General features: G+C 56.3%; 3 protein-coding genes across 3 annotated transcripts; 1 reads left to right on the top strand and 2 right to left on the bottom strand.

The window, feature by feature from the left end:
- Positions 1-1215: 1215 nt before the first annotated feature.
- BESB_067850 (tricarboxylate carrier protein) lies at positions 1216-4265 on the bottom strand (the record flags this gene model as incomplete). The annotated part of the gene is made up of 6 exons (XM_029365178.1): positions 1216-1392; positions 1852-1943; positions 2282-2375; positions 2973-3144; positions 3510-3660; positions 3875-4265. 6 exons carry the CDS (start codon positions 4263-4265, stop codon positions 1216-1218), a joined length of 1077 nt encoding a protein of 358 aa, XP_029218761.1.
- A 3265-nt stretch (positions 4266-7530) lies between these two features.
- Positions 7531-8110, top strand: BESB_067840 (uncharacterized protein; the record flags this gene model as incomplete). Its single annotated transcript, XM_029365177.1, has 2 exons — positions 7531-7620; positions 7940-8110. The coding sequence occupies 2 exons, from the start codon at positions 7531-7533 to the stop codon at positions 8108-8110; spliced, it is 261 nt and encodes an 86-aa protein (XP_029218760.1).
- A 1267-nt stretch (positions 8111-9377) lies between these two features.
- Positions 9378-17396, bottom strand: BESB_067830 (elongation factor 2 family protein; the record flags this gene model as incomplete). The annotated part of the gene is made up of 13 exons (XM_029365176.1): positions 9378-9464; positions 9774-9933; positions 10379-10486; positions 10956-11072; positions 11405-11707; positions 12051-12370; positions 12531-12821; positions 13263-13421; positions 13916-14003; positions 14426-14514; positions 14993-15097; positions 15437-15751; positions 16482-17396. The coding sequence occupies 13 exons, from the start codon at positions 17394-17396 to the stop codon at positions 9378-9380; spliced, it is 3057 nt and encodes a 1018-aa protein (XP_029218759.1).
- Positions 17397-20265: the final 2869 nt, after the last annotated feature.

The following is a 20265-nucleotide window of genomic DNA, read 5'->3' as shown; positions in this document are numbered from 1 at the left end:
ACCGGTGTCCAGTGAGCAGCCACATGCCGCGTTGCGTCGGGAAGTCGCGGGTTCAGCGGCGTTCTTGAGCAATTCATACCGCATCGTGAATGAATCGGACGCGGTGGTTCACCTACGTAAGGATGTGTGCGTTCTGAGGCGAGTTCCTAAAACGCTCGCAGCCGCGAAAAGGACCTTCCACACGCGTAGCCGACAAAGCGCAGGCGGAAAGAGTCTCCAAGGATTCAGTGCAGGCAAGGAACAGATTTTCGCGTTGCACGCGTCAAGGGGTAGCCGTCGCTGCGTGCGGTGCATGCTCTATTCACTAAAGCAGCATCGGTGGTCTGTGGCTAACAGAAATGTACCTTCGGCTCCTTCTGACGTCCGGAAGTGTTGTGAACAGCCTCTTTCTGAGGGCAGCACACAGCAACGAGCCCGGCGAGCGCGCGTATCTCCCTCGGCTTCCAGTAGGATATACATTTCCCCGCCGGTCTGTTATTTCCAGTGCATTTTCCATCCCCTCTTCACGCTCTCCTCTGCGAGAATGGACGCAGAGCAAGGTCAACGCGGCACAAATCCCCACGCAGACTCCGCAACTACTCACATACGTGCACATGTGTGCGGTCACTTGCAGAGAGCGCAGGCAGCATATATATGCATGTATAAGCGTGTTCGAGGGTGCGTTCAGAGCACATGCGCGCGCATGCAAACACGTGAATATATGTCTTCGCATTCAATCCAAACGATCGTGGACTCGCGCACCCTGTGGCGAATGTGTACGCCGCGCGCAGACGCCAAACGACATGGCATTCTCCCCTCTCTGCCTGTCTCTTGAGGCCTTTCACGCGCTCATGCACGCATGTGAAGGCACGGAGACACCCCCTCGACAAACAGCGCCAGCGAGTACGACTGGTCTCTCGTGTAGAGATGTATCGAGAAGCGAGGACTGGAGGGCGGAGCCAGAGAAGCGTCTCTCTTCTGCAGTGCATCGCGCCTTTTATGTGCGCCTCCACAGGGTCCCCGTTCCACACACATCTCTGGACGATTTTGACTTATTTCTTGACATCCCGCTCCCTCCTGCTTTCCCTTTCTCCCGGACCACCACTCTCCACGAACTCTTGTCCATCTTCCCATCTCTCCATCTCTTTCTCTGCCGTGTCTCGTCGCCTCAACCGGCGACGACACACCTCTGTGTAGGCCGGCCCTCCGAATATTTAGCTTCCTCTAGTCGCGCACTTAGACACCCTTGTTGAAGTAGACTTTTTGAATGTCTCCTAGGCGTGCTTGCAGCTTTTTCTGCAGCTCCGGCTCCAAGTCCTTCACATCCATCTCGCCGTACTCAGGGAACATGCCGACGGCGAGAGGCAACCCGACGCAGAGGCACCCGAAGATGACCGAGAGCTCCATGCCGACCTGAGGGCCAAAGGAGCACAAGAATTCACACAGCCTCTATGGACCCTTCCTGCTGCCACGGGGCATGTGTTTGCGCGTTCGCAAGCGCCAAATGTCATCCTCGCCTCCACCAGAGCTTGTGGTGCGAGGGGATGAACGCTCAAGAAGAGGTATCCGAGCCTTCTGGGAATTTCTCAAAAACGAGGCGCCCGGCGGCTGCTTCTCCGCGGGACGTGTGCGCTCACTGCCGCGCGAAGTTCCATGGTCAGGACTCTGTGTTCTACATATATATATATATATATATTTATATATATGTACGCGACCAAGTATCATAGTCTGATGCACAGAGGCGAGCAGTGCTGGCAAGTCGACGGCCATCGCGAGTTCGCCTTGTGCGTGGCGCCTGCAGACACGAGGACGGCGTGCACATGCATAGCGTTTCTTGCTTCTTTCACTCTCTTCTTCCTTCTTTGCGCTTACCTTGAGGAAGGCATTCGTGCGGGTGATAGGCAGGAGCGCGTTGAACACGCTCATGATCGGGTACGGGAGGAGCAGCACGGGGAGCGGCAGCACTGAGCCAACACAGGCGAAGAGACAGAAATCCACGTGGTGAGGCGTCTTGAAGAGCCTTGCGAGGCGACAGACAAACGCACGCTTAGGACCTGGGCTTTCGGCCCCGCTAGACAAAGCGCAGGGGCTCACGACGTCCGCAGGAAAACATGCGTGCAAAACGGCAACTACGCGGCTGCCGAGAAAACCGCGGAGCTCTGTGCCCGGAAGGGCGAAGGGGAGATTCAAAAACTCGTTTTGACCAGGCAAAAAATCGGTCATCCTGAATTGGTATTCGTTCCTATCGAGCGTTCACTACGCCGCCCGACTCCCTCGACAGAAAACCCCAAAGTGCACCTACCGACGCGGGAGATGGCTGTCTGAACCACGGCCTGGAGGGCGGCGTTCTTCGAGACGCCGACTTCCATCTTGTCCGCATCGTACACAGGAATGCCCTGGGAACACCAAACACGCAACGCACGGCGCCGGAAAGCATGCATACATACATGCATATACATACATATATACATAGATTTAGGTACATATATATATGTATATGTCCATGTGTAAGTATAAGTGTACGTATATACCGGGAGAGACAGGGAGTCGTGAAATCCATCGAGGCTCACATAGACGACTAGTGGTAAAGAGTAAACAGATTCTATCAGTCAACGACCTAAGCAAGAAAACAGCCAAAATAGATGAGAACGCTTGTATTTAAAGGTGGAAAAATGCGCACGCCAACTTCCCGAAACACACACCAGCTGCCGCACTGCGCTGCCTTGCGGCTGGGGTTCGGGGCGAGCCGAGAGACAGCGAAGCCGAAGCCACAGCCCAAGATGCAAATCCCACCCATCCATATATTATGTTTGTGCATACCTACACCCACATCCATATATCTGTACCCCATGTATCTACGTATAGATACGCATGTGTGTATGCGCGTCTGGCGGCACGGACGTCGCTGTGTGCGGCGATCCTGCGCTTGGGAATCGATTTTCGGGTCAGGTCATGGAAGCACCTTCGCCTGTGGAGTGCGTTTCGTTTGGTACCTTTTTGATTTCTTGGCCGCGCATGAGGAGGGTGTTTCCAAAGTTCGCCGATGCCACTGCGGCGTAAGGCACGACCGCCTGCAGGATCTTCCGCGTAACGCCCTGGAGTCTCGAGCGCGCGAGCCAGCCGTTCAGACACACCGCAAGTCCCACGGAGACAAACACGGCCGATCTGCGGGCACAAAAAGAGAAATCAGGTAGAGCGTGCGGCGCTGAGGCCAAACGCAGGCTGCCGACCCGCGCGGGAAACCAGCAGAGAACAAGAGAAGGTGGAAGAGAAAGGAACCTAATCAGGCTGCAGGCGATGACGCCATCGACTTCCTCGCCCGTGACAGGCTAACACGACCAACCCGTCTTCAAAGGAACTAGTATATACATACATGAATACGCTTACAGAAAAAGCTGCTCAATACTTCTGTCTCAGAGATGAGCACACACAGTATGCGCATATACATAAATATTTAAGTTGTGAGAGGCATCACAGAGAATTGAACAGGCCCGCTCGCAGAGCGTCCCGTAGACCGTGCAAGTCCTTACGCGTAGCCTTTGATGATGTCGTTCCTGACGTGCTCCGAATGCGCAGTTGGTGATCTGTTGCCGTTCGCCCAGTTGAAGCCTGCGTTGTATGTCTGGTTGATCCACTGCCAAAACACGCTGTTCGCGAAAGTCGGCGCGGAGAGAATCATTCCTGGGACGCAAGAAGAAAGCGAAGACAGGACACGCTACGGCTTCAGGGGAACAGAAACAACCTACGAGACGTGTGTCTCTATGCAGCTGGTTCCACTAGTTCCCTCGATACGCCCCATATGACGGCCCACCCAGCGACCGCGGCACACGGGTCGTCTGCTTGCGAGGCTTGCGAGAGATCGGAGCTTGCAGGAGCCGCGAGGAGAGGAACTCACCTCCGCTGATGGGAATGTTGACGGGGCAAAAGGCGGCGAGGCGGAAGAAGGGATGGACGAGGGAGCCGTCGCTGGCGTTGATGGTGCTCTGGGCGATGAGCACGAATTCTTGCAGCTTTTTCTCGTCGATGCCGCGCTCCCGCAGCTCCTTCCACTTGCCCTGCTTCGCCAAACTGGCAATCCTTTCGCTCTCGCGCGCCTCCTCCTCGCCGACCAACAGGAAAAGCGGGTTGATGCGCTCTTGGAAATCAAACACCCGTCCCCAGTATGTCGACGTGTCGTGCCGCGACATGCGCATCGGCGCATTCATGTCCGCCGCCGACGCGCCCGTCGCCGCTGCGGCCGAAGCCAACGGTTGTGTGGAGGACAGGAGTGAGGAAGAGCTCGACATTTTTGCGAAAAGGCACGGGGGCAAAAAGCTAGAGAGAACGCGGCGGCAAGAAGGAGAGACGCCGAATGCAACGGGCGCAGAGCGCGGCGAAGCGGAAGCACGGGCGCAACGTGCGAAGTCGTTCTGAGAGAGAAGACGCTTGTCACGCTTAGACGAGAAAGGTGAGGGCGTTCGCGTGAATTCGAGCAGGTCTTGAACTCGCAGAAGTGCGGAAGTGCCCAACACGCTCGAGAGAGCAAGCGAAAAGGGGGACCTCAGGGTAGGCGCCCGCTGCAATGGAGTGTCGGCGAAGCCGCTGGCATCTGAACCAGGCCTCGACGAGCCTCGGTTTCACCCGGTAGGTGCACGAAAGGAACACGCTTAGATCCGCAGATCCACGCAGAGTTTGAAAAGAATCGCTGAAGCATACTACAACAAACCGATCCTGTGACCGCTCTGGGCATCGTCGGCGCGAGCGGCTAGACAGGCGCGCGGCGTTCCTGCAGCTCTGTCGTTCGGCACAAAGCGCGGACGGGCGGACGGCCAAGAGACCGCAGAGAACGACAAAGGAAATTCAGCGCTGCACACAAAGTGAAGGCAAAAGCGCTTCCAAAAAATGCGCCGCAGCGTGAGAGGTTACTGCATCCCTGCACACAGGCGCCTAGCGGCAGTGCGTGGTTTTCTGGCACGTGGTACGTTGTGAGGAAGCAACGCGGCTGTGGAACAAGTTGCTTCAGCTCGTGTCGACCCTGCCGGGTTGTGTGGTACGGAATTGTGAGGAAAAACTCGGGTTGCAATGACCTGAAGTGCGCAGGGTCTCTGGTAGGCGCGCCTCGAGTCGCCGAGACAAGCTCGTCTTTTCGCGCGACGGAGGACTACAACCGTCTGCGCGCGGCCTGCATGTGCGGCTCGCCGAGTTTACCTATCCACATCCAGTCAGGGCGAGTTTTCCTGGGTGAGGTGCGTGATGCGGAACACTAAGAAACGCCGCTGGCTGTTTCAAAGCGAATAACGACTGCCAGCCGAGGGCGCAGGCATGCGGGCCTCTGCGCAGCGACGACATACACAACTGTAAGGCACACCAGAAAAGGCCAACTTTTTTCCCCGCTGAGGCGGAAAACCCTCAGCTGCCCTGCGCAGACAAACCAGTTGAATAGCCTCAGCCACTCTAAAAAGAGCGGATCTACCTGTATTGATGGTGTCCGCCGCCGAAGGGAGGCTTCCGTCGGCCTGCACAGGGCGCCTCACCTCGGGCGAAACGGCCGAGAAGCAGACCGTGTAACCTGCTGGCCGCGGAACAGAAGCATACAGAAGTGTGGTGTCCTTTGGTGACTCCTGCGAGCTCAGTACATGGGTTATGCGCCAAAGCATGATTGTGAAAACGTGCTCCTGCGCACTAGATCATGAATGCGATCTCGAGATCGATACAGGGCGTGTCTCATGGCGGGGTTGGTTCCCTAAAAACGAACCTTTTACAAACGAGCCACATATATGACAACCAGTCGGCAGTGCAAACTGAAAACGCGTTAAAGAGTTTGATGGTAGCGAGAGTGGGTGGCGTCTCGGTTGCTGTTTTGAGGCGATTCTTGACATGTGGCCTCCAAACAGGCAGAAGTGTCAAGTTGCTCTGATCCTTTTCGAGGAGCCCGGTGCATCCTGCTCAGGACTCGATGGACTGTGTTCCTTCCAACGGACGCGAAACCGCAGCAATTTCTGGATCGGGGAGCCCATTCCCTCGATCTGTATTTCACGGAGACACCGCTCACAAGACTGTATTCCGGTCACATCTTGACCAGTCTGACACTCGGAAACAGGAAGGCGTTGGCGTTGCTAGGTGTCTGTGGCAGGCGGCTTCTCCGAACTGCGATTCCCGCCGTCGCGGGCGCGCCTCGCCACGGCTATCCCTGGACAGCCTATTGGAGAGCACGCCGCCTCTCTCTAGCCACTCGCTTCGCTTCGAAGAGCATGTGCACTTTAGTCCGGTTACTGGAGTGGACTGCTTCGGTCGGTCGAGCTCTAGCTCGCACGGACCTGAGCTGGGACCACATGTTTCAGTTGGAGTAGCTCGTCGGTTTCGCAGCACATCAGCGGTAGCCCGCCAGCTGGCGCTTTTGTCTCTGCCAAGCGTTGTGGTGAAGAGGAGAGACGATGTAGCTCACTTGCAGGAATGCGTTTTCGAGGACAATGAGGGGGGAACAGAAACGACGCAGTTTTCGCCATTGTTGCCGTTTCGGCTGCCACGTGCGCACTCCGCGAACCGAGAATCGCCCCTGTTCGCTATGCATCTGCATCCATGTCATTGTGGGCAGCTAATAAGGTGGCTTTGTGGTTACAACTTCAGCGGGCAAGTCGTGCGAAAGCCCTGCCTGCTGCTCCGGGGCGGCCTGAGCGCCTCGATGATAGGGTGCCGCTGGTCGAGACCGGCAGTCCGGCGTATCTGTCACGTGTGGCTGCCGGTGTCAGTGTGAATAAGAGGAACTGAAACCTGCTGTCGTAGCATGCTTTGGTGCCAGATTCTAATGTGGCAGGCACGCCTGCTGGCAAGCTATAGAAAGAGGTTTCCTGTCTCCAAGGTTTCCCTCGCGGCCGGAGACGGTCCCGTCCGCATGCGGACGCGCGCGGCCCGAGCAAGCTTCCAGCTGTGAACTTTCGTCTCATGGGAAAGCAGAGGGTCTCCGCCACGAGCTAGCAGCATTTTTCCTCGCAGGTAGAGTATTCCTGCCTATCTTTGCAATCCGGATGGCTATTAGGCAGCGTGGAATGCGTTGGTTGCTCGCCGGCTTCGTCCGTCACCGTGAATGCACGACGTTCCGTGAGTCCGAGAACTCATTAGCTTCCGCTGAGAAACAGGCATTGTAGCCAGCCATTCTGTTGTTTTTAATCCTCTGGAATGAACCGTTCCGTGGTCTCTTATCTGAAACCATCTTGCGTAGGCGCCGCTGGCGCGCGGGCAGTCTTGCTGGTCATGGGGCTGTATAGGCCTTTCGAGTTCGTCTCCGTGTCGCGCCTCGCTGAACTGCTTTTCCTGGACTGATGCGCCACTTGTAATAGTGGCATATTGTTCTTCCAAAGCTTCGGAAGCTGTCGTCTCTTTCTGTTTACTTCTGGAAAGGTTTGCTCATCTGGTGCGTTCGTGAGCACTGGGCCCTGCGCTCTGCAGAGCGACATTTTGACGAGGTGTCTTCTGACGCACGTGAGCAGCTCCTGTCCTCTGTTTTCTGGTAGACTTCTACTGTCCATCTCTTTCCTTGTCTATCTTTTTCCTTCCCGTTGCCTTTTTGGCGAAATGTCGCTTCCCGTCAGCGAAGACAGGCCGTACCGTCAAGCCTCCAATTCGTGCAAGCGTTTGTACGAGGAAATGATCGCGTGCTACCAGGTACGAACTTTTTTTTGCATTGGCTTTCAGCTTTTCCGCATTCTGTCTATTCCTTGGCGCTTCGTCTCCGTGCCTCTGGCTAATCCCCCTCTTTTTCAGGTGAACTCGGTCGCGCGTTAACGTTTCGTCTCGTGGGTGTTTGGACGCCCTCCCTGGGAGCTGCGCGTGCACCCGCCCTTTTTACATGCCAAATGCTCGGCGATTCGCCGTTTGTTCTTCTGTCCTTTTTGTCTTCCGCGGCTGTCTATGCTCGTTTGGTGCCAGGTTCCATGTTTCTTTTCTGTGTTTGTCCGCCCATGTGTGCCGTGCGTTTCTGCAGAAGTCTCCGTGCATGAACAGCGGCGAGTTCACCTTCGAACAGTGTCGCCACAGCGAGGACCCTCGCCACGTCACCCCGCAGTGCATCACGCTTCGGAAGGCGTACGGCCAGTGTCGAAGAAATCTTCTGAATCCGCAGCTGCGGCTGAGAGGGAATATGATCGGCTCTTGAGAGCTGCGCTGGACTCGCCAGCAAACCCTGAATGCCCCCTGTCGCGCACGAGGAACGAAGGTCTTCAGGCAACAAGGAGATGTGAGTGTCAGTACACACAGGGGATGGAAGGCTGGGCCTCTCAAAATGCCGGTGCGAGGAGTGCGCCGAGGCACGGTTCAGGACCAAGCGACTAGTGCGGATAGAAGCAGTCTCTTAACTCGAGAAAGCACGTCCTCGTGAGGACATGGTAGACGGTGAAGCTTTCAATCGTGGCTGGGAGGGTCGAGTAATAAATCCACCCCGAATTGTTTTTGTTTGTATGGGGTCAAGGCTCCGGCCCTTTGGCAAAACGATACAAGCATTGTTTCAAGATTCTTTTTAGACGACATGCCGTGCATGGTGCATGACGTCGGAGTTTCAATACGCCTTTGCGTTCCGAGCATGTAATAGACTAAGTCCCTTCTTTCCAGAGTTTTGTTTTTTCTATGTCTAACTTCGGAATATCGAACTTTTCTCAAATTTTGAAGCAACATAGAAGCTGAGTCTCGAATAACGTCGTCGGGCTCGCCCAGGTGTTTCCCGTTCCCCCAAAGTGACTAATAAAACAAGCGAACATTCGCAATTCAGTGCGTCTTGCCTTGTTTACTGACGTCTAGCGTTCTCGAAACAAGAATGGAAGTTGTTGGCGTTTGACAGGCAAGAGATCCTTCCCCGTTCGTCCTTCTCCAGGGAAAGATAAAGTAGCACACAATGCGTATAGCCGTAGAGATGCATATGCACGCGTATACATGCACGAATACGAATATATTCATATAACCCAGCCAGCAGAATGTTTTTCCAGTGAAACGGATTCTCGCTGAGCAGACAACCGCCCTCTGTCCCCCACTTGAGCTGTACATGAACCACCACTGGGAGGCTGGCAGAGCATTTTTTCCAGAGTTGTACTCCTCCACTCCGACGTGAAAAACTGTTTCTCTGGAAAAGCTACTCTGGTCGGACTAAATCTGTATTATTTTTGTGGGCGAGGCAGTTTATCCTCTCCTTTTGAGAAGCAATGTAGTTCGGGAAACAGCGGAGAACGCGGCTGCGCCCCTTCGTAGAGATTTTCGTGTGCTGGACGCGGCGCCAGGCAACACAACAGGGGATGCACAAGAGCACGGGAGAGGGACAGAAGACGAACGCAGCATTACACCCGCATTTGAGAGTATGCATGCTTCTCATGTAAAACCAGTTTCGCGGTTTGCAAAAAAGAAGGCGTTTGCGCAACGACCTCAGATCGCTAACGTTAGAGGAATTGTTGCAAGTCCGTCGCGATGTTCACCAGCATGGGATCGTCGAAGAACTTGGCGATCGACACGTCTTCGCTGAGACCCTGAGGAAGCGGGAACAAGAGAAAATCACACATGTGGTTAATTCCACGTATCAAGCCGTCTCCAGACCCCCTGCGTCGCCCCTCCCCCCGTTTTCGCCGCCTCGCTGGTACTTCCTTTGAAGCGCGGCCCTGTGTCTCTCTTGTTTTCCTTTCCGCCGCCGCGCCCGCAGTCGCACGCTTTTTCGCCTCTTTCCGCTCAGCCGCGGCTCTCTCTCCTCTCCCGCTTTTTTCTCTCCTCAAAGTAAACTGAGAAGTCAAGCAGGTACAAACCGTGCAAGGATTTCGCGGTCGTTTCCGTCCCCTCCTCACCTTTCGCCTTCGCGTCTTGAGCAGGAACTCCCTTGCCAGGTGCGGCGCTGGCGCCGGTTCCAGGGGCCGCAGCAGAATCGCCTTATCGAGGGGGTCGCCGGGCACGATCGCCCAGTGATCGAACATGGAGAGGCAGAAGGCCTGTCCGCACGTGTGGGTCCTAGAGAAATCGGAAAAAAATTCACGCGGACGAGCGACGTGACAGATCGCCTCGCAAGAATGCGCAGAACGGGAACGCATGCTGTGGAGTGCAGCTGGACACGTCCGTCTCCGGGGCCCTCGCACATCCGCCTCGCTAGACAACGACGTCCAGACTACCTCTGTATATGTGGACATACGTGGCTACGCATGCATACACAACTACGAGCAGAGTATTCATACGCAGACACTGCTAATACCTATATATATATATATATATATGGAACAGAAGGGGGATTCATCCCAAGCAGCAAGCCGAGTCCACAACCAACAGTGAATATACGTCTATACTGCCGCTTGTTTGCGTACGCATGTACACATGAAGTGCGTAACTCGGGATCGTCTGCGACTTTCTGCAGTCACTCGATTACGCAGGCAAAGGCCCTCATGCCTCTCAGTGGCCTCACCGCAGATCTGTTTCGAAACCGAACGACTCAATCGCCGGGAGGTACGCGTGGACAATGTACAGAGGCGTGCCTGGCTTCGGCATGTCGCGGCTGACGTTGCCACGGCGTCTGCTCGCAGACCAAAGCACGCAGAGGCCAAAAGAAATCAAAAAGCAGGGAAAAATCTCAAAAAAAAAACAAACGGGGCTCGTAATATTGCTCTGAGGACTCTGAAATGGGACACCAGTCTAACCCCGGGCACACGCACTTCGCAAGAGAGAAAGGTGAGGGTGGCACAGCGAGTCGGGGCCGCGAAGCGACAACGGCGCATGCATGTACCCAGGAAGAGCCACGACGCAGGCGCACAGATAGGCAGCAAGCAACGAGCTGCGCAATCCACCGCTGGAGGAAGCGCGAGGAGACGGCCACGACGGCTGCGCGTGGGCTCCAGGCGGACACAGAAATCCAGGGGGACGCATACATACATGCATGCATACATAGACATACATATTTATATACATATGCATATATAGGGTTTGAGTACTGAACCGCACTCCTGCAGACAAGACTTCTGTATATGTATCTGCGCGCTGCTTACCTGGCAAGCACAGTGTAGATAGCGGAGACGCAGTCAGCGGGGCACTGGATCTCGGTGAAGTACACGGGCTCCATAAGACGAGGCGTCGCCAGCAGCAATGCGGAGTAGGCAACGCGCCTGAGAAGGCAAGGGAACACAAAACGATTTATCGGCACCGCGGCGATATTTTACCAGTACCCCTATACTCTGATGCCTTCGCGAGCGAACCCTGAAGTGAAAAGGGACATGTCGTCACACGGCGATGCCAGCAGTCAGGCGCTTCCAGACGCCTACGGGGCTAGGTGGCACCCGAATCCTACAGCAAGTGCGATCACTGCGACGAGTCCGTAAAGTCCACAAGTCGAAATCTAGGCGGCGCGATCCTGACATGACGGCCTCTGCATGCACGGTCTGTGCCCCGTCCCGCGCCGCCGTCTGCCAAGGCGTGTTTCGTTCGTGTTGCTGCGCACCTCGTCGTGGGAATGACCTGTCCGCCGCCGCGCTGAATGGGGTCCGCGGCGATGGAGGCGTCGAGGATCTTAAACTTGACATTTCGGATATTTTCCTCGATCAACGGGCCCTCGCGGGTCGCCCACTGGAAGCCCTGCACGATGCTCTCCTTCACAGTCCCCAGCAGCGCCTTGTCGACTTCGCTTGGCAGCGTGTCATCGAGCAGCACATTAGGGCCCCGCGCGTCCGGTCCGAAGGCCCAAATCGATCGCGCCGCCAGCACATCCCAGCCGTATTTGGACGTAAAGTGCTCACCCAGCACGCTAGGAAACAAAACAGGAGCAAGTACAGAGGCGATGGGGAAGGAGAGGTCCGTGGCGGCTCCAGCGCGCGAGGGAGCAGAGGCCAGCGGAGACGCGGCGTGCGACTGTTGCGAGAGACACGGCAAGAAGGCAAGACGGACAGAGCCGCAAGGAGGGCGAGGGGCGAGTGGGGGGGAGACGAGTGCGACAAAACTAGCGAAAGGGGGGAATTCAAAGAAGCGCCAGTGCGCTCAGAGGCAAGTTACAAACGCGAGAGAAAGCATGGACATCCCAAAGCATCCCAAAGCTAGTCAGACTCGAGCGCCGGGGAGCGGGTCGCCGGTCGGCGGCGCGTCGCTCGTACCGGGTCTCCCATTTATCGGACACGAGTCCTTTTTCGATATCCTCGCCGATTTGCTTGTCGAGGGGCTCAGCGAGCATGTAGATTTTGTTTTTCTTGTTGGGCGTCTCCGCGAAGCAGCGGAGCGCCGAGGTCTCCACAACTGTCTCGCAGAACTGCACCACGGGGTCGGCGACCTTGATTTCGAGGTCGCCGTACAGCTTCCGCAAGTCATGCAGTACGCAGTCCAGGTACATCTCGCCCGTCCCCAGAATGATGTGCTCGCCGCTCTCTTCGACCCGCGTCCGCGCGATCGGATACGACTTGTCGATGCGACGGAGCCCCTTGAGAAAAACAAAGCACGAGGCCCTGCGTGAAACCCTATGTGAGGCCCTGTGGGCGAGGCTCTGCGTGAGGCTCTGTGAGCTCATCTCCCTCACCGCCCGCGAGCCCGGAAGCAACTGCGCAGCGAAAAGGTACTCTATCTGGACGCCGGCGCCTCACCTCGAGCATCTTGGGGAGCTCGGAGGGCTGCAGCGGCTCGCAGGCAACCTTCATGACAGGGACAGAGTTAAAGAGCAGAGGCGAGAAGATCTCGACTTCTTCGGCGTGATCGGCGTTAGTGATCGTCGAAGTCTTCAGGACTGAAACGTCCACGCCGCCAATGAGCACCCAGTTGCCCGCGGGCACGTGGCTGACCTCCACGCGGTACCGCCCCTCCAGCACCCAGAGATGCGAAATGTCGCGGATAACCATGTCTTCGTCGTCGTCGAGACTGAACGCCTCTCCAAGCACCTACAGGCACAGAGACACAGAGGGGGACAGACGGAGTGCGCACGCCGAATCCATCAACAAGAAGAGGGAAAACAGACAGACGTACAAGCGGCAAGTCCCCACGCACGCGAACCGAGCAGTGCCAGACTCCGGAACCCGCGACAAGGAGCATCGTCGAGAGCGAGGCGGCAAAGAGAGGAAGGACTCAAGCGAGAACAAACACAGAAGAAAGCAGAACGAGGCGCCTTGTAATCCTTTCTCCGCGGCGACTCCTGGGTCTCCCCCCTAGAGGCCTCTCTGCGGCTGCGTCTCAGAGGGCGCGCGGCAGAAAGATGGGAAAGGATGAGACGGTCTTGCGTCTCGCGCGCTCTCTTGTTCGCTGCCTTGGGCAGGCCCAACGCCCCTGCCGGCGACACATCGCGTCGAGCTATCTCTGCTGCCTCAGTCCTGAAAAAAACTCACTTTGACGCGCTGGCCTTTGTAGACCGTGCCAGACATGACGCGCCCGAGCACGTCGAACGCGTGGAAGTTGTTGGGCCTGTGGTAGTTCTTCGTCGAGTAGATCATGAGAATATCGCTCTCACTGTCCAGCTTCTTCATATCTTCCGCGACGCGTCCCTCCTGAGCAAGCAGCAGCGCCACAGATCATCAACGCGAGTGCAACGACGCAGCCGCAGGAGAAGAAACAAGCGAGGAAACTTCTGGAAAAAAAAGCTCCGCGCACCGGGCAGCAGCTAACGCCCATTTGCAACCAACGAGGAAGAAGGCAGATGACCAGCCGCCGCGCATGTATTCGAGGCGCATCTCCATCCATGAGACAAGGAAGGGGTCGGCACCCGATTGGAGCACGTCGCCAGAGAAAAGAATCCACAACACAGGCAGGCCGGGCTGGCGATGCAGAGCCCGCAGCGCCCGCAGAAGCTGAAGGCACTCGAAATCTCGTCTTCAGTCTGGTCGACGAGCTCGGTCCGCGGAAAATGTCTTCTTCGCGCCTCGCAAGAGGCTGGCGTCTATCTGTAAGGTGCAGCAAGTTCGGGCTTCACTGCCTCCGGTCCCTCCTCCCGCGACAGTCCGAAAAAGAGAAGAACCCACGACGCAAAAGAAAGAGAACTTGCCTGGTTGCCTGTGTAGAGCTGTTTGGTCTTCTTCGGCGCGTTCGTCTTCGGATCGGGCAGCGCCTCGACGACGGTATCAACCAGGGCGCTGCGCGGACATAGAAAACGAAAAAAAGGCAAAAACCAGCGGCAGCTTGGAGAAAGCCGTGAGAAATTGAGCCGGTGCGCACACGTGGACAAAGTCTGCGGTACCCGCAGAAAAAAATGGCAAAGATCCCAGCCGCGAATGAGGATTTCACACGCCCTGGAGGCGGGCTAAAGTCTCTGTCACAATCCCCGACAAAGCTTCCGCTTTCCCAGCTCCACCCTGCAAGAACTCTGCCTCCGCAAGGCGAAAGAAGAATAAGACCTTCGTCAGAGGCGCAGGACTCGACAAGGGCCGTTCCCAACCCCCCCCTCCCCCCCCCCCCCCCCCCCCGATCGAAATCGAGAGGAAAGGGGCAAGGAGTCGGCGGAGAGGGAGTTCGAGGGAAACGGAGAGGATAGCAACGCCCCTGTGGAAGACCATACCTGGCGTCTCCAAAGAACTGGGAGAGCACTTTCTTCAAAAGCGTTCGACTGTCGAGTTTGTAGTCGTCTTTCTTGAGATAGATGCCCAGCTGTATGTACACCCACAGGTTGGGAAAAGCAGAAGGATTTGTCTCCTGTGTTGAACCCGAGTTGCCGCAATCCTCGCAAATACGGAGAGTGGCGAAGGTTTCCTCTAATGCATGAAACCCGCGCCCTCTCCACCTCCCATCTATCGCCGCGGCCGCCCGCTGCAACCCGCAGGAGATCGACTGTCTCTCAGCACAAAAGTGCGGTTACTGAAAGCGGCAACTGGAGAAACGAATAGACCTATAGATATAAAAACAACGTGCAGTGCAAACGCGAAGGACTGAGAAGCAAAGCTGCGTTCAAGCGTGCGTGGGCGCATGCCAGCAGCTGCACATCCGTCTGCGTGAGTCTCTGAGATCTGAATGTCCCAAACAAAAGCTGAGGCATTCAGCTATCCACAGCTGCAGATGGATGACAGGACAGCGGGCGCATTCAAACGGCGGGCGAAGCGCCCGGCAGAAGAAAGCGCCGCGCGCGCACCTCCTCGAGGGTAGGCTGCAGCGTAGGCTGTTCCTCCGCGACGACGTGAGCCACGAGCTTGTAGAGCGGCTCCATGATGAACTCGACAAAGGTTCGCGGCGCGTCCTGCGAAGTTGCACACCGCCACACACAGCCCATGAGACCGCCCAGAGAGGTCACTGCCTTCCAGCGGCAGTGCAGACGCTTACAACTCCTACACACCCCCAGCCCCCTTCTTCCCCCCCCGTTCACCCACCCCCCTCGAAGGAGACAGCCTCCGCTCTTCTCCGCACGCAGACACACACATGTGCGTGTCTGCGTGTCCAGGTTGTGCTTGTTTCTCCACGCGCATCGGGAGGGGCGGCAGCGTCGAAGAAGGAGGCTGCGTCTGCTGTCCGCCGCGTGCTGCGTTTTCTTTTCTCATGTCTAAAGTCTGAGGGCTGTCCCTGTCGAGCGACGTCTCACCGTGAAGGGCGGTTTGTCGACGACTCTTCGGGTCTCAGGGTGGATCCAGAGGTCGCCCCAAAGGGCCTGCTCGAAGACCTCCGCAGAGGGGAAGGGCGCGCGGATCGCCTCGACGCTCTCAGGCTCGCCCGGCATGCGCGGGTCGTGGGCGTGTCGGTCGGGCGCGTAGTTCTCCACGTGGAGCCTCGCGAAGGAGCGCGTGGAGAAGACCAAGCCGAACTGCCCCATCGCGAAGAGGACGTTGTTGTTCAGCGGCGAAATCACAATCGGCTCGCGCCCGCGGACTTCGCAAACTTGCTCCAAAATCGAGTTCACCTGAAGACACAGGCACCCGGCTAAGGCGTCTGGCGCGTACGTGCAAGGAGAGCAAGAGAGGAGAGCGACGCACGCAGACACCAGACACGCAGCGAGTCAAGCACGCGACAGAAAGCAACGGGAACAACGAGAAGAGAGAGAGAGGCAGCGCGGCGGGCGGATAGCCCACGCAGAGAGCTACTGGAGACTGCGAGGGGCGAATGGGGGAAGTCCGCCGAGAAACCAGGGGGGGGGAGGGGGTCGAAAACAGGTTCCAGCCAGAGAAAAAGAGAAGAACGCAAACAGCGAAAGCAATTCGAGGTTGGCGTGCCCCTTCTCCCCTTTCGCTCCTTGAGGCACACTTCTAAACTTTTAGCCTGTCCCCACGGAGGCTTCTTTCTGACTCTACGTGCGACTCCGTCCCGGCTGTTTCTCCATCTCAGAGGCTCGGTCTGCGCGCAGCTCCACCTGTAGACTTTCTGTTTGAGCCCACAAAACACCACTCCCTGCTTGCCTGTCTTTTCACTCTCTCCCCCTCTCTCTCTCGACTCTTTGTTTCGGTCTATACGGTTCATCCGCGCGAGTTCATCTGTGTGGTCGATTCGGCGCGTCCTCTGTCTGCTGCGCATTCTCTCTGTCTCTTGCTCGGTCTCCGCCGGATGCCGTGTCTCATCAATTCGGGGTTTGGGTGTGAGCCTCCGCGTTTTTGTTGGATTTCGCGTCTGTCTCGCGCGCGTTTCTGTCTTCCTACCTCTTCGAGTGTGTGGCGGATCTTGTGGTAGGCGTCTGCGGGGGGCAGCCTGAGTTCGAGGATGAGTCTGTCGAGTTTGTTGATGACGACGACGAGTTCGAGTTGTTCTTCGACGGCGTGGCGGAGGAGGCGGTCGGTGTTGCTCATGACGCCCTCGAGGGCGTCGATGACGATGACGGCGCCGTCGCAGAGGCGCATTGCGGCGGAGCATTCGTCGTTGAAGTTCACGTGTCCCGGCGTGTCGAAGATGTTGAAGAGGTAGTTCTTGTAGCGGCTGCCCTGGAGCACGAGCGACATAGGCACGGCCTTGATGGACAGCGCGCGCTGCTGCTCGTCTTTGCGCGAGTCCGTGTAACGCTTCCCCATGATGTTCGTCGCGGGCGTTGACCGCCGGCTGTTGTGCGGGGGGCGGTGCGTCTCTTCTACAAGCATGTCGAGGAAAGTCGTCTTGCCCGAGTGCAGGTGACCCAGCAGGCACACCGAGCGAATGCTCTCCGGCTGAAACATGAGCGAGGCGAGGTAGTCGAAGGAGAAGGAGGTGACCGGGAGCTGCTTCTCCAGCAAGTCAAAGTCAGCGGTTGAGACAGGCGCGATGATGGGCTGGGTGATGGGCTGCGTGTCTTCCTCCTGCACTACTGTGTCCGCCTCCGGATACACTTCCGCGTGATCGGGGTAGTACTTTTTGTACTCGTGCGGCACGACTGCCGCGGAAGACGCCGTTGCTTCCTCCTCTTCTTCCCCGATGGAGACTAAGCCGCGAACCGCGACCCGCCGGTCTGCGTCTTCGTCCTCTGCCCCCCCCACGACGGGCAGCGGTCGGTCGATTTCCTCCTCCTCGCCGCCGCTCTCCTCATCTTCCCCTAGCTCGGGACCGATGTAGTTCCCGAACTCGTCGTACAGATTCGCGCTGTCCATTTCGAAAAAAACGGAAAAGTCACAACCTACGAAGCCGCGCAGCAGGGTCGGGTCTGCGCGTGAGGCTGGCGGCAACGCCGGGAGGAAGGCACAACCTGGGCAAAGCGAAGCGAAATGCCTGCCAGCCGAAGCAGCAGGAGACGTCGACGAGAGAGGGATGGATGCAGCGGAAGAAGAAGAATGGGAGGTGCGTTCGGAGAACACACTCGCGCGAAGGAGGCCGGACAGAAGAACGAAACGAGGCGGCGAGCGAAAATTCGGTAGATTGAGGCGTTGGCCGCGAAACAAACACAGCCAGTAAACAGCCGCAACGAGACAAAATCCGTGGGAGAACGGGAGGTCCACACAGAAAGGAATTCAGAGAAACAACAGACGTTGCAGAGGCTGCAGGAGGAAAAACACGAAGCACGCCCCCACAGAAGAAATGCGGGCAGGCCAGACAGACAGTTGAAAAGAAAACTCGGAAAGCAAGAAAGGAGGCGAAACAACTGAACGTGTGCAGCAGAGTTGCGAAAGAGATTCGGGCTCCTGAGAGAAGAACAGGGACGCGCTACGCCGGAGAAAGGCAAACCTAGGCGCACATCTTCAGCTGCAGCCGCTCCCTCCGTGCTCCGCTTCGTGACGGCCTACAACAGACCGGAGAATCTGAAGAAAAGCTGTTTAGTTCTCCTCCGTCTCTCCACACGCCCCTCGGAGCCTTTTGAAAACAATGACGCAGACGTGCCGATGCCAGAAAGGCGAAAAAAGCTAGGGCACCCAGGGCAATTTTTCACCGGCGACTACGCCTGCATGCAGCCCCTTTTCTCTGCATGTGGTTTGGAAACACTCACAGAACGCGGGTCGGCTGCTCGTAAAGGATATTACCTGAAAGTTACGCGATTCCAGCAAAGCAGTTGGCGTGAAACACCGACCTATCGCCGTTTATGGCTTTGAGTACGGGATCACTGGCGTTATGGAAGAGTTGGAGTTTCATCGAGAGCTGACAACGCAAGAAAAGGCAACGCCGTGGGCAGGATGTCTTCATCGGCGTGTGCGTAGCGCAATGCGTGTTCCTGGCACAATTATTTCCTTCATGTTGGCACATTCCGCACTCTCGTGCGCGGCAGCACTAGGCAGTAGAGAGGCGTGATTTTTAGAGGTGTATCAGGCCGGTGATGCTCACGTTAGCTTGCTGTCGCACCTGCTTCTCGCAGTGTAGAGAACTAGCCGACCGCCGCCATACTGACGAGTTCCGACGTGAAAACGTGGGAAAAGTAGAGCATCTCTGTTCCAGTCGCGTTCTGAAGTGTACTGAAAATTTTGTGCACCAATATGGCCGTGGATTGAGGCATCATGCGTGAAGGCGGTTTACAGCGGGATGCAACACAAAGCAATCGTTGGATAGAGGAGCGGGGAAGTTGCCGCAGAAAAACGAATCCCGGTGTTTGCTTCCGTCTAGCGAACTGTCTACTGTGTTCAAAAACTCCTTCTGCAAGCGCTCAGGCAACCTGCGGTTCCAGGCAATACCCTCCTCCCGTTTGTGGACTGAATCGCTTGCAGATTCGGCACACGGTGAATCTGTGGAGAGGAACCGCAATATTCCCTGTCACCACGCATGCAGCCTACAGGCTAGTGATAGGTAGCAAGAAATTACAGTATCGAAGAACTGCTCGAAACCCAGAAACAGGGAGAGGCTCGGGGTACCCGGCAATCAACGAAACGCCCATGCCCCGCCGGTTGCACAGCACGGAAGGCGGGCGCTTTATTCTAGGCACGACGGCGTCGCAATCGAGTCTTCGTTCGTCCATTTTCAGTGCGGGTACACTGAACATGAATTCTTCGAAGAAGCGAGCAATGTGCAACTAGAGGATCAACGCAACCAACTACGGTCAGGGTTGTGCCCGGCTGTATAGAATTAGGCTGTGTGGCTTGACAGTAGATTCCAGGCTCCGTCTTTCAGAGTTGCTGGTCTGCACCATCACGGCAATCTAGTTCACTGGGACTTTTTCATCTCAGACGTGGGCTCAAGAATCCTCTAAGGGGGTTGACAAAAAGCTTGTCCTCGCAGGCTGTAGCGGGGAACGCGGAATTAGAATGGTAACGGCGGTAATCATCGCGTGGAAAATGATTCTGTGCTGGCATTTCATATGTTGCGATGTTTACGGACAACACTCCAGTCCCAGAAACGACGCGGGATAACAGCCATGAAAACTATCCGTTAAAGGCGGTCCCAGGGTTGCAGCGGCTGCAGTAGCTTTCCTCCCATCAGAATGGCGCAGGAGAGACTGACGTGCTTTTTCGGCTTTGCAGTTGTCGCAGTTGTGGGATGTTGAAAGTTCCTCAGCCCACCGGGGCCAGATTCGCAGGCCAGGTATTCTCGCATGTTTTCCCAGATACACGAAACGTCGCACTTAACTCCCCGGACATTTGCAAGTGCGGATATCCCTTCTGTTTCAATTTTTCAAAGAGTGAACACTTGCAACCATTTTCCCTGTTTTGCGTGTTGATTTATATCGAATATGGTATAACTCCCATCCTATATTTGTATCGTGCTTGAGTGGTACGCCTACCTTACAGCGTTAAACACAGTACATACTGACGCCCAGGCACCATTTGCCACAGTGAGGTGGCAGTGTTTAAGGTAACTGCCTACATATACATTCTGTGGCCAGTTTTCTTTGCGCCGTCGCTTCCATTCCATTAAAGATGCTGCGGACAATTCTGCTTCGCAATCAATATCGGTGGCGAACCACAAGATCTGTGAAACAGGTAGCGCGCCTCCTTGGACAGCCGAAGTCCCTGGCTCTTTTTATACCTATGGTTGATTTCCTTTCAGATACCAGATTGTTCTTTGTGTGCTGGAAAGACAGGTAATGATTCTCGAAGGGTT

Source organism: Besnoitia besnoiti, chromosome VI (genome assembly GCF_002563875.1).
Source record: "Besnoitia besnoiti strain Bb-Ger1 chromosome VI, whole genome shotgun sequence".
In the NCBI taxonomy this organism is placed as follows: domain Eukaryota; phylum Apicomplexa; class Conoidasida; order Eucoccidiorida; family Sarcocystidae; genus Besnoitia; species Besnoitia besnoiti.
Note: the sequence above shows the minus strand (reverse complement) of the source record. Positions and strands in the feature narration are given on the sequence as shown.